The 13,169-nt window shown below is 38.2% G+C and overlaps 1 protein-coding gene across 1 annotated transcript in view; it reads right to left on the reverse strand.

Moving 5' to 3' along the window:
- Positions 1 to 13,169, reverse strand: part of SGIP1 (SH3GL interacting endocytic adaptor 1) — a 214,341-nt gene that overhangs the window by 91,738 nt on the left and 109,434 nt on the right. Inside the window, exons 6-8 of the mRNA XM_059689264.1 lie at positions 12,789 to 12,845; positions 9,355 to 9,409; positions 8,233 to 8,408 (exon numbers count right to left, since the gene is read on the reverse strand). Coding sequence (XP_059545247.1) covers positions 8,233 to 8,408; positions 9,355 to 9,409; positions 12,789 to 12,845 — 288 coding nt within the window. The remainder of the gene's footprint in view (positions 1 to 8,232; positions 8,409 to 9,354; positions 9,410 to 12,788; positions 12,846 to 13,169) is intronic.

The raw sequence follows: 13,169 nt of genomic DNA on the forward strand, positions 1-13,169 counted from the left end.
TCCGAGCTGGGATCATGAACCCTTTAGGTTCCGTCGGAGTGACAACCTTCAAAGGGTTGTGAATACTCAGAAATTGTGTGTAAGATGTTTTAGATGAGCTAATGAGATGTTTATTTTTCCTCTTGAAAAAGAGCCAATAGCTTTTATCAAAAGTAGTGTTACATAGTGGTTAAGAGTTCTGAGTTAGAAACCTGACCTTCTGAGTTTAAATCTCTCAGCAGCTTCACTTACTAGCTATGACACCTTGGGTGAGCTAATTAATCCTATGCCTCGATTTTCTCATCTGTAAAATGAGTATAATATATAGTACCTATCTAATAGGGTTGTGGTGAAGATAAATGAGTTACTGTATGTGAAGCATCTGACATTCAGTCAGCACACTAATTTTCACAGCTGCTTATAGTTATGGACAACTTTTTTTTTTTTACATGGCATTTTTTAAAATTTTATTTATTTACTAGAGGCCCGATGCACGAATGTTCGTGCAAGATGGGCCTTCCTTACCCTGGCTGCCAGCACTGCCTTTGCTCTGGCGGAGCCGCCTTTCCACCTTGGCTCTGGCCCGGAGCCGCCTTTCTGCCTTCCCACACTGCCCAGAGGCCTGGAGCCGCTGGGGCAGTGCTGAACGCCTGCGTCGTCGCCATGGCAAGTCCTGCCCCGCCCCCGGCCACTCAGCGTCTGTGTATACAAATTAACCTGCCATCTTTGTTTGGTTAATTTGCATACTCACTCCTGATTGGCTGTGGGGCATTGCAAGGGTATGGTCAATTTGCATCTTTCTCTTTTATTAGTGTACATGGTCAACTTCTTAAGGTGAGTGAGCGGTGATTCTTGGCTCACCAAATAACAAAAAAAATTCAACCAATGGCAGCACATGAGAAAAGGATCTTGCAACATATCTTCTCATTTCCACAAAAGCTACTGGAGCCACAGGTTTTAAGGGGCTTGGTAGGCAAAACATATGGCCAAAGATGTGGCAGAGATAGGACTCCCTGTAGGTTCTAGGATAAATGGAGATCTCCACATTGGGCAGCTGGGGAGGCGTGAGAAAGCCAGGAGAGACTGAAATGGAAGCCAGAGGTGACGCTGACCACAGAAAACCACATTTTCAGTCAGGAAATTGAAGTGAAGACAGGCAGGGGTTTGGACTACAAGGGGAATTTCAGCTTCTCTGTGTTGTTAGCAACATTATTATTTGTTGTTTTCTGATAAATTTCTAGCAGTATTTAACAAGAAGGTTAGAAAAAAGTCTATCCAATTTCTGATATTAGCTCTCAGTGTCTGCTACATGGAAGGTGCTTCCGAAATATTTGGTGAATTGACTTGAAGGAAAGGGGTTGAGAAATGATGTCAATTCTTCATGAAATAAATTTAGTGGTGGGGGAGAAGACATAATATAGGATCACATTGTGAATGTTAGCCTTCAATAGAGTCTCCATATTTGTTTAGGGGATTTTGATTTTACTCAAAACAATTTAGGATTGCTTCTGGAATTACCTCCCAAACCATTCCTAGGCATTAGAAAAATGTTCTTTTATTGATTTTCTCAGTTTCATGCTCAGGGTAATTACTAATCTTGGCTCTAAACGACTTTTGGCTATTTGGTTTTCCTGATTTATCACTATTAATGATATTCTTCCAAATGTGCCTTTAGGCTTTGCAGATAATTCTAACAACAATAAAATAATCTCTGAATGTAGTATCTATTATGATATTCATTCAATCTTCACAATAGCCCTATGAAGTAGGTATGACAATTATCTTGATTTATAGATGAAGAAACAGAGGCATCAGTTTTATAAGTTGCCCAAGGCAAACCATTTAAGAGGAAGAGCCTAGTTATTCAAGTAATTGTGACATTATTGAAATAAGTGTCTATTTCCATCTCCTTCATATTACCTTAAATGGAATTGCATTCAATTATATGTTGAATTCTCATTTTGTTTTTATAAGGGCATATTTCTTATAGTTCAATCTTACACCATTATTTTATTTAGTCCCTTTCAGAAAACACTTTTACTTTAAAAAATATATATATATATATATATATATATATATATATATATATATATATATATATTATTGATTTTAGAAAGGAAGGGAGGAGAGATAGAAACATCAATGATGAGAGAGAATCATTGATTGGCAGCCTCCTGCACGCCCCCTACTGGGGATCAAGCCCACAACCCAGGCATGTGCCCTTGGCCAGAACTGAATCCGCGACCCTTCAGTCTGCAGGCTGAGGCTCTATCCATTGAGCCAAATCAGCTAGGGCAACACTTTTACTTTTTAAGAACAAAGCCATTCTTGATAGGTGTAATGGAGATCTGCTTCTACCCTGAATGTAGGGAGAGTGGTACAAAGAGAAGCAGACAGCATTACTCATCTGATAGCTCAGTTTCTATTTCCTTCTTTCGGGGGAATGAATGTCCTTTACGTTGCACTCACAGAAAGAATTGGACATCCCAACAACCACCTCGTAGGGCAGGTAGGTGTTTATTATTCCCAGTTTAGACACGAAGTTTCTGAGACTCAAATAGGTTTAAGAAACTTTCCTAAGCAGTACTGTTGGCAAGAGGTTGAGTTCAGGTCTATCAGATTCCAACATCTTTCCCACGATATGCCAGTTTTTTCAGCAGATAAATACAAAGTTTCTATTTGTGTTTAAAGAAATATCAATCCCAAATGTCCAGTATGCAAAACAAATAAAACAAAACCAAAAAACCTGGCATAAAAGTAGTTCATCAAGGTCAATCAGATTTGGCTCAGAATTAAAGTCCCAGATGGGCAGGAGAGCCAAATGTCGTTAACTGCATTCAAGCTTTGACATGAGTATGATAACCCAGACAGGAAAACACAGACTGCTTTCAGGACAGGAGACGGGAAATGGGGAAGCAAAGCCATACTCTCAACAAGGGCAAAAGTTAAATTAAAAAAAAAATATATATATATAGACTAGACTAGTGTGATGGTTAATGTTATTTGTGAGCTTGACTAACCATAGGGTACTCAGACTAAACATTTCTGTGTGTGTCTGTGAGTGTATTTCCCAATGAGATTAGCATTTGAATTACTACACACCCAATGTAGGTGAGCATTATCCAATCTATTGAGGGCCCGAATAGAACAAAAGGCAGAGAAAGGAGGGATTCACCTTTCCTGTCTCACTGTTTGAGATGGGCCATCTCATTTTCTGTCCTCAGAATGGGATTTATACCACCAGTCCCCTGGTTCTCAGGCTTTCGACTCAGACTGAATTACACCACCAGCTTTCCTGGGTCTCTTGTTTGCAGACAGCATATTGTGGGACTGCTCAGCCTCCATATCTGTGTGAGCCAATTTCTGACAAATCTCTTGATATATGTCCACATATATACATATATCCCGTTGGTTTTGTTTCTCTGAAAAACCCTAACCTAACCAGTAATGATGAAATGAACAATTTCAAAGCACCAATTATGCATCAAGTACTGTTACTAGGATATTCTGTATGCTCTGTTCATTCAGTCATTTACTGAGTAACTATCTGAACGCCTAGTGTCTGTCATGCAGTGTGCTCAACTAAGCTTGGGGACAAAAAGTCAAGTAAGATTTGACCCTGCCAGAGACTGAAAGTAATCTGCACAAAAATTCCCTAAGGACTGTTATTGTTCTCACTTCAAGGAAGAGGAACAGAGGCTCAGAGCAATTGTGGGGCTTATCTAAGGTTACACAGAGAGAACATGGCAGACCTGGGTCTGAATCCATATGTTATGCTCTTTCTTTACTACACAGCTGCTTTCTATTAACCCCAAATTCTAGAACAAATTATTTTAGCAGATGGCCATAACACACTTTAAAAAGAAGGTGGTAATCTTAGGTGCCAGTGCAAAGAAGTAGTCAAACAGAATGGCAAGCTAAACCCACCACTCTCTCTTCTGGTCTGGCAAAGCTGTAGAAATCCCATGTATCTCAGTTTTGTTCATCACTGGTCTAAACAAAATGCGAATATGTGGCCAGGATGAGGGCACAGTTGGGTGAAACATCATATGGTGAATGAGGGAGGCTGGAGTGTGTTATCAATAGCTAGCCAAAAAACTAGATGGTAGTGACATGTCACAGTGCTCTGTCCTTGGCCTGGTCCCATTCATATATTTGTTTATTCACACACACACACACACACACACACACACACACACACACACACACACAGCATTTATTGAATGGTGATGAAATATAAAGGCTCTATGCCAGATACAGGGGGTTTGTGGGGGAACACCAAATTGTGCCATGAAGATTTTTCTTCAGAAGGGCTTCGCATACTAGCCGTTGAGAGTGCTACTGTTTGACAGCTTTCGACTGTTCACACTTCAGGCTCTGCCTCAGCTGCAGAGAGCGACTTGGCCCAAGGTCACGCCTCTTCTTAGCCTGCCCATATCAAAGTACTGATTGATGTAATAGTATGAGGGTTATTAATCTCAGCCAAACTCAGGTCTGACCTGAAGGGTCATCCCACCTCTGGAGCTCCTCGTGTGCCCAGCTCGGCTTAGCTTAGCTTAACGTCTCCCTATGCCCACAGGTGTTATAAACAAGATCACTCCTTAAGAAACATCCTGCACATTAAACTTAAGCTTGGAGTTGGAATCAGGCTGTTTCATGGAAAACCCATTGATAAAATAAGGTGCTTATTTTAAAAATAAGAGCACAACTACAACCAAAGACAAAAGTTACATGGAGACAGCATTTTGGATTTAATAACTTTCTTTCAAAAGTGAAACAGCCTGCTTCAAAAAACACTAAATGCTATAAGACAGAGGGAACACTATTACTCTTGGACGAGTCTTTATCAACCAAAAACATTGGTATTTTAATTAAATTTGTTTTTGTTCATCCTGCTGCTGGCTATCATATAGCACAGCAGCACTAGTATTTAGATATTAGTGATTAGAAATTTGTAAAAGAAAATTTCCTAGATTCTGGGAATAATTTGAAGGCAAATAGGAAAGTAATCCCCTTTTCTGCCTGAATTTCAAAAGCAATATGAAATTATTTAAGGCATAGTGGCAGAAACTGTCACTGTTTACACCAGTATGCAATATCTAAAAGCTCATTTGTCTTTTAGTAAAAATTTGTCAATTTTAGCTTGTTACATGGCTATCTAGCCAAAGACTACATTTCCCAGACTCCCTTTCAGCTAATGTGGCCATGTGACTAAAATATGTACAATGAGATCTGAGTGGTGGTGATGGGTGCAACTTCTGGTTAAAGCAGCAGTTCTCAACCTGTGGGTCGTGACCCCTTTGGGGGTCGAATGACCCTTTCACAGGGGTCACCTAAAACCATCGGAAAACACATATATAATTACATATTGTTTTTGTGATTAATCACTATGCTTTAATTATGTTCAATTTGTAACAATGAAATTGGGGTCACCACAACATGAGAAACTGTATTAAAGGGTCGCGGCATTAGAAAGGTTGAGAACCACTGGGTTAAAGGCTTAAAGGAAACCACTTGACTTTTATTTTCTATTTCCTCCATCCCAAGGTTGGAACATGGAGATGATTGATGGTGGTAAGGCAGCAGCACCCTAGAAAAGTGAATCAATAATACACAAAGTCCTTGAATGATCCCTGGAGTAGGACTTTATTACCTATCTGGACTATCCACCAACTGTGACTTTTATGTGGGAGAGAAATAAATCATATATTTTGTTTAAGTCATTACCATTTTGGTCTCTGTTAAAACAGCTCTACCAATATTCTAACTTATACAGAAGCCAAATCAACAACTAAAACCTGGGTGATGTTCAGTCTTTGCCCTAGCAGCATGCTATTTTCCAGGAACTGCAACATAAGAATAGAAATTAACTTCCTTTATCTATGAGTTTAATCTTAAAATTCCTCAAAAGAAATAGAAACCAGAAATCCAACATAAGTCATTGTTATGAATAGCTTACCATTAGGAATTTCTTCTATTTCTAATAGTGTAATGATGGATGCTTTTGTAGCGTAAGAACCATCGACTAAATGAAATATTCTGATGTATCATTAACTGGTATAGGTTCTATTTCTCTTTTTACACCAGAATTAAGTATAGATATATAAATGGTCTGATTGTTTTGGTGGAAACATCTCAAGTTGTACAAATTATTTGCCATTTTTATCATGGTACTAAGTGAATTACAGAAGGTTACCTATCTGTTTTTGGAGATAATGTACTGGATATGTGAAATATAGGTACATATGGATTATCTAGATGTGTATTAGGATTCTAAAGCCAAAAAAATGTTTCAGTTACAATGTCCCTTTATACTTATGTATATCCAGAAACATGCTTATCTTTTCCTAAAGTAGCAATAACAGCTCATTCTCCTATACTAAATATAAAACGTCACAGATAGTTGCAAATCATAGCGGCAGAGCCAGGTTCTCACATTAGAGGGAACCAGCTGGGGGTGCAGGGATGGTGGTGGTAGGGGGACCCAAGAGTCTTTTGGTTTGTGTGTTGCTGCTATGCAGAAACAGTCTACCCCTGTGATTACTTTTTCTCAGTGTCTCCATTTTAATTTTACACTGCTTTCCCTAACATCTTTTCATCAGAGTCCTAACCACATCCTGCCTGCCAATATATCACCTTTAAAATAGGTGTTGGGAGGGCTCAGAGGAAGCAGCCCCTCTTCCTGCTGAATCCTCAGCAGCATTTCTGGTTGGAGGAATAACCAGCAGATGACTGGGAGATACATATTCTTCCTGATAAAGGGCATTTCTTCTTTCCGAGATTCCGCTAGCTTTCAGCAAATATCTACCATGTGTCTGGCTATTCTAGTAAGTTTTCTTTCATGTAAATTTGTTCATTTAATCCTGTAAACTTATCTTTTGCACTTATCTCAGGAAGCTTCCAAATGCCCAGTAAGTTTATTACAACCTACAGAGAAGAGGATATAAACTGGTTTCGGGCAGTTAAATACATTTTTATAATTAATAAAAAAAGGTTCAGTAAGTGAGAAATGATTTGAAAGATGTCAACTGAAAAGTGAAAATGTGTGCATTTAAAATGCTCCCATTACTAGAAATCACTAGTAGTACAGACCAATATGTAAGTGAAAATCTGTATCTTCCATGCAGAAGAGAGAAAAAGCTAATATACTTCATGCCTCCTTTTTTTAAGTTAACATATAAGTATATGATTAAAAATGACCTGAAACATCACTTGCTGTGGTTGATTACTATTAGCAATCATTTTAGCTGTCACTAACAGAACTGAAAAAGGCCATTATAAGCACTAAGCACTGTAGAAGGTGTCATTAGAGACTTTACATCCCAGGCAGGCATCTATCAAAGGAGAGATGATGACAACTCCTTTGGAAAGGTTAGTTGAGATATTTCCAGAAGTATGTCAAAAGTGGTTCAACATTTATTAACTTCTTGTTTAGGGGGAATGCTGTAGGGAGATCACATCTCTCTGAAGAAGATGCCAAGAACATATCAGCTGCTAGCTTGAGAGCCTTCAGCTGCTCTTCACAGCTATTTTTAGAAAACAATTGTATCATTTATCAAACACCACAGAGAAAATACTGTAAATGTTGGAACTTAAAAATTCAACAACTAAAGAAATTTAATAGATGGGAATTGGAGGAAGTATAAATTGTGGGAAAAAATACCAATTTGAATAATACAAATAAGACATACCTGTATTTGAGGTGTCTAAAAGGTAAGAGTACTTAAGACAATTTGATAATAAAATATAATAAAGATTATGAGGTTTAAAATAATTTTAGACATTAGACTACTATATTTTTGAAGCATAATAATGAGATGTTTTTAAAGAAAATTAATTTTCTTGGTTTTCTTCCCAGGAGTTCCTATGTGCTATGTCATAAAAATAGATAGTGAGATATGTTTTTAAAGAAATATCATTATTAGTACGTATGTAAACTTTATATTGTTTTCAATTGCTGCAGAAGTAAGTCTGGATAATGTTTTTTTTTCTTCTTTTGAAAATGCTTGCAGGAAAGTAAATAAAAAGGAAATGTGGCCCTATGCATTTTTACTATTTTGAAAAGCACAAGAAATGCAATATAAAATGAGCATAACTTTCAAAAGCCAGAATAAGCTGTTTAAGGGTTCTAGAGTTCATAAAATGGGGACCATAGGCAACCTTCATCGTAAGAAGGATCTGCTCTACTTAATGCTCATGGGCAGAACACAGCTTTGTCCAACCTCACCCAAGCTTGACATAAAAGCCACTCACCACTGGTGATGGGGAAAGTGCAATGTTGCCTATCGATGCCTTCAGTTCATCTACAGTTGCAGCGTTCTTAAGAATGTCTTTAGATTGCAGTGGCTTAATCTTGATATTAAATTTCTTGTGTGATTCTTCTTCCTCTTCTGATTCACTTGAAGAATAAAAGTGCTTTCCTTTGGTAGGTAGGACACAGTTAAAGATACATAACTCTTTACTGGGAGGCAGTGATGAGTATAAGACAAGAATGATTGCACATAGTGGTGGCAAAAGTATCCTTAAGAAGGTAGAAAAACAAAGCAAAACAAACAAATAAAAGAATAAGTCAGGCTCTAGCTGGTTTGGCTCAGTGGATAGAGCATCTCCCTGAAAACCAAAGGGTCCTGGGTTTGATCGGTTGCAGGCTCCCAAGCATCACTGAGGGCACATGCAGGAGGCAACCAATCGATGTCTCTCTCACATTGATGTTTTTCTCTCTCTCTGCCTCTCTCCCTCCTCCCCACTCTTTCTGAAAATCAATGGAAAAATGTTCTCAGATGAGGATTAACAAAAACAAAAAAATAAAAAGTAAATCAGGAAGGGGTTAGAATTTATTCATCTTTCCCTGGAACAAGATTAAGGATGGTGAATTTCAAGGAGCAATAGTTATAATGTCCTACATTTTTGCTGCAGTTAGCCATTTGGTGTGTCACTCTCAGCACACACACTGCGGAGCCTTCTACGGAGAGAGGAAAATCATTTTAATGGGCAATTTGTAATGAGTTTTAAGTGCTTCAGAGTGTGGCCTGTTCTGCCCAGAGATGATCTGTGGGGAGAGCACAGTAACAGGTATTTGCCAGTCATGATAAATGACACTTTCACATCAGGCTTTAGCAGACAACCTAGTATCCACAATGTGCACAGCTGTTTTTCAGCACATTTTTCTCTTTCTCCTCTCTCTCTCTTCTATGAATAGAGTGAGGCAAAATGCCTGCTTGTTAGTGATCAGGCTGTTCTCTGTGCTATTTATTCATCTCTAATATTATGGACAACAGGGCTTGGGAAGCTAGGGTTATTTCAACACCTTTTTAAAACCTGAATTTATAATACTGCTTTATGAGAAAAAATAAAAGATAAATAAAGAAAGGATATAGCCGGGTTCCTCAGGTCTGATGCTGTAGCCTTCTTCATCCAGCTCGGGCGAGTTCTATAAAATACAAGTGAACATAATGCAATTACTGCCCTGACAATAATCAAAGAATTATTCATTTTCCTTCTAGAGCCTTCTACTTAAGGATCTAAACATGTCTCTTATTTTTTGTAAGGATTTTAACTTTTGGAAGTGAATGCTGGGCAGTATATATATATATATATATATATATATATATATATATATATATATATAGAGAGAGAGAGAGAGAGAGAGAGAGAGAGAGAGAGAGAGAGAGAGAATATTTATTCAAGGAAATGTGGGGAGTCTTTCTATTGGGAAAACAAACTAGGAGTCAACAACTGTCAATGAAAGGAAACATTCAGAAAGAATTTACCATGCATTTTCTATGAGCCAAGGACTTTGCTCAGCAACATGAAGGGATATAAATTGGAAATTACTTGTCCTTTGGAAAATTGAAATGTATTTGGTAGGCAAAAAATAAAAACAAAAATACAAAATACAAAACACAAGACATCAATGACAGGAGTGTGAAGGAAGAGGAAATTAGTGAGGTTTGAAAGAATCAGGGATCTGCATGTGCCTGTGGGGATAGAGGGAGGCACAGAAGGGACTCACTGGTGAGGAAGAGTCTGTATTGAGACCTCCAAGGCTGAGACAGATAACCGTATTCAGATGACATGACTGGAGAGGAAGCTGTACAGTGAGAGGCAATGGGAAATAGGACCATGGGTGGCCAACATGCTGGGGGAAGAGTTCCTACTTGATATAGTTATGCAGCTTCTCATTTAGGGGAGGGCATACCGGAAGCAGCATCTTAAGGTGTTTGGGAAGCACACTTCAGGATAGACTGGGCACAGAAGGAAATGGAGAGAAAAAAAACTAATTCAAAATACTTGCATCATGCCCATAAGATGTGCTGATAATATAGACAAAGTTGTTGGTGGTGGGAAGGGATGAATCAAGGACATTTGGAAGGACAAACTGCTAGTTTTATTAACAGATTTATCATAGGAGAAAAAGGAGAGGGAAGGTTCAGGAAAACGCTAGGATTTCTACCCTCAAATCCTGGGAGACTGCTGGTACTCCTGGCTGAGCTAATTGTAACAGCAGACAACTAATATTTTTGGAAAAAGACAGGAAAGAGAAAAGATAGTTTTCATGATTAGAATTAGTTATTATATTTTACCTCCTATTATAAGGTAAGTACTATGACCTACACTTTATTTCATTGAACCTTCATAACAATCATATGTGGAATTATTCTATTTACCAAGAAGGAAACTAAGAGAAATTAGATGCCATTTCTCAAGGAACTCACGCAGCAAATGGCAGAACCACTCCTTGATCCCAGGTATTCGAGACTATAGCCTACACTGTAGAGGAGAAGAAGGTGAAGAAGAGTTCAATAATGACCCTTTTGAAGTTGAGGTAATAGGCCTGCAAGTCAGAGAGAACAGAGCTGGAGAGAGATTTTGGAGTCACTGAAACAATGAAAGTGCCATGACCAGGGGGAGAGAAGATGGCCTGAATGCATTCTGTCCTTCTTCATTACTTAGCTTACTTTCTTTCTTTCTTTTTTAAATAAAAGTATATTAAGATCACTTACCTGCTAAAAATGTATCTGTGGCTTCTCACTGCACTCAGAATAAAAGCCCATGCCCAGCTGGTGTGACTCAGTGGTTGAGCATCGACCCATGCACCAAGAAGTCACCAGTTCAATTCCCAGTCAGGCACATGCCCAAGTTGCAGGCTCGATCCCCAGTAGGGGACTTGTAGGAGGCAGCCGCTCAATGTTTATGTTTCTCTCTCATCACTGATGTTTCTCTCTCTCTCCCTTTCCCTTCCTCTCTCTCTAATGTCAATAAAAACTTTTTTTTTTAATATAAAGTGAAGTGCCTCTGTGTAGCCCACAAGCTCCTGCGTGACCTGGCTCGGGATCCTCTCTCTAGCCTCAGGTTTGAGATTCTCTTTTCTGATCCCCCTCAGCCACAAGGCCTTCTTCCCATTATATGGTAAGTACTATGACCCATTGTTAACTTATGATATGAATTCTGCAAGTTTTTGTGTTTTTTTTTCCATTTCAGGGTCCTTATAAATGCCATTCTCTCTGCCTGAAATTATCTTTTTTAAAATATATGTGTATATATATATATATATATATATATATATATATATATATATATATATTTTTATTGATTTCAGAAAGGAAGGGAGAGGGAGATAGAAACATCAATCATGAGAGAGAATCATTGATCGGCTGCCTCCTGCATGCCCCACACTGGGGATAGAGCCCAAAACCTGGGCATGTGCCCTGACTAGGAATTGAACATGACCTCCTGGTTCATAGGTCCATGCTCAACCACTGAGCCACGCTGGCCAGGTTGCCTGGAATTATCTTTCCTCAAATGTTCATCCAGTTAATCTCAATTTGTACTTTAGTGTAGGAGTAGGGACCTTTTTTTCTGCCAAGGGCCATTTGGATATTTATAACATCATTTGAGGGCCATACAAAATTATCAACTTAAAAATTAGCCTGCTATATTTGGTCAAACACTTAATGAATTCACCCCTAATGCCTTGGCAAGGCCAGACTAAATTATTGGGTGGGCCTTAGAGGGCCCACCAGCTGGATGTTCCCCACCCCTGCTTTAGGGCTCCCTTTATTAAAGGTCAAATCCTCTATAAGGCTGTCTCTGCTCTTACCCTCTCCCTGCCAAAAGCAAGATGACAGAATGTATTAAGAATAAAACCCTTCTCATTACTTAGAGAAAGTTGTATCTAATGTATAATTATAATAGCAATTCCTGTGTGGCCTTATTAGTTGTTAGGACTAACAACACTTGATGAAAATTATGCTTCAATTAAGCACTTGCATGTTGACCAGGGACAGCACTGGAGTTTAGGATTTGTGTGCTAGATGTGAGGGGGTAGTGCCTGATGAGTAATTTGGTATTTTAATTATCATACTTGTTTATTTAGAGTATCACATTCATGCATATTTAAGAATCCTAGAAAATATAACAAGAGTCTTTCTAGGTAAAAAGAATTTTTAAAAATCACCCTTTCTTAATATCTCATATCTTCCCTTACAACACTATTTTGAGCAAATAATTAGTTTATTGAATCCTTGCAATAATCTTGTAAAGTAGCTATTGACTGAATTTTTGCTGGACAGCAAATTACTATCCCAAAACCACATACAGATGACTTGTGGAGAGGCTAGGTCCTGAACCCATATCTCACAGCCTTTACTGCTCTTAGCCTGTCTACCATGTTAGTCGTGCCAGGCACTTTCTGACGAGATGGCATGTTTCACTTATTTCTATGTCATATTTTAAATACAAGAATGCCTCAACTCATTTTCAAGTTCTGAAATACTTAATAAAGAAAAAAAACATTTTCTGATACTCACGTATCTTTCCCAATCAATTTCTGCATAAAATCCATTTGGTGCCCCATTGCTTTTCTTCTGTAATAAATGTGAAAATAAATTTAGAAGAGGAACATTTGAATGAAACAAAAAAGGAATAAAGAAACTTAACTCTTATTTTTATTTAACAAGAGCTATCAATACCCAGGACTGGAAGGACAAATCAGAGCAGCCTATTAAGCAGCCACATTAGTGTAACCAAATGGTAAACTGGGTTGCCGTGACACTGCCTAATAGAGCTTCCGTACTTACTGTAAAAAAGACTGTAGAATACCTAAGCATAGAATATTCACTACTAACTGTTCAAATTTTGTTCAATTACTAAAGAATTAGAAGCATCTACATTATAATTTAATTCTCTAT

The sequence above is a fragment of the Myotis daubentonii genome, chromosome 3 (assembly GCF_963259705.1).
Source record: "Myotis daubentonii chromosome 3, mMyoDau2.1, whole genome shotgun sequence".
Lineage (NCBI taxonomy): Eukaryota > Metazoa > Chordata > Mammalia > Chiroptera > Vespertilionidae > Myotis > Myotis daubentonii.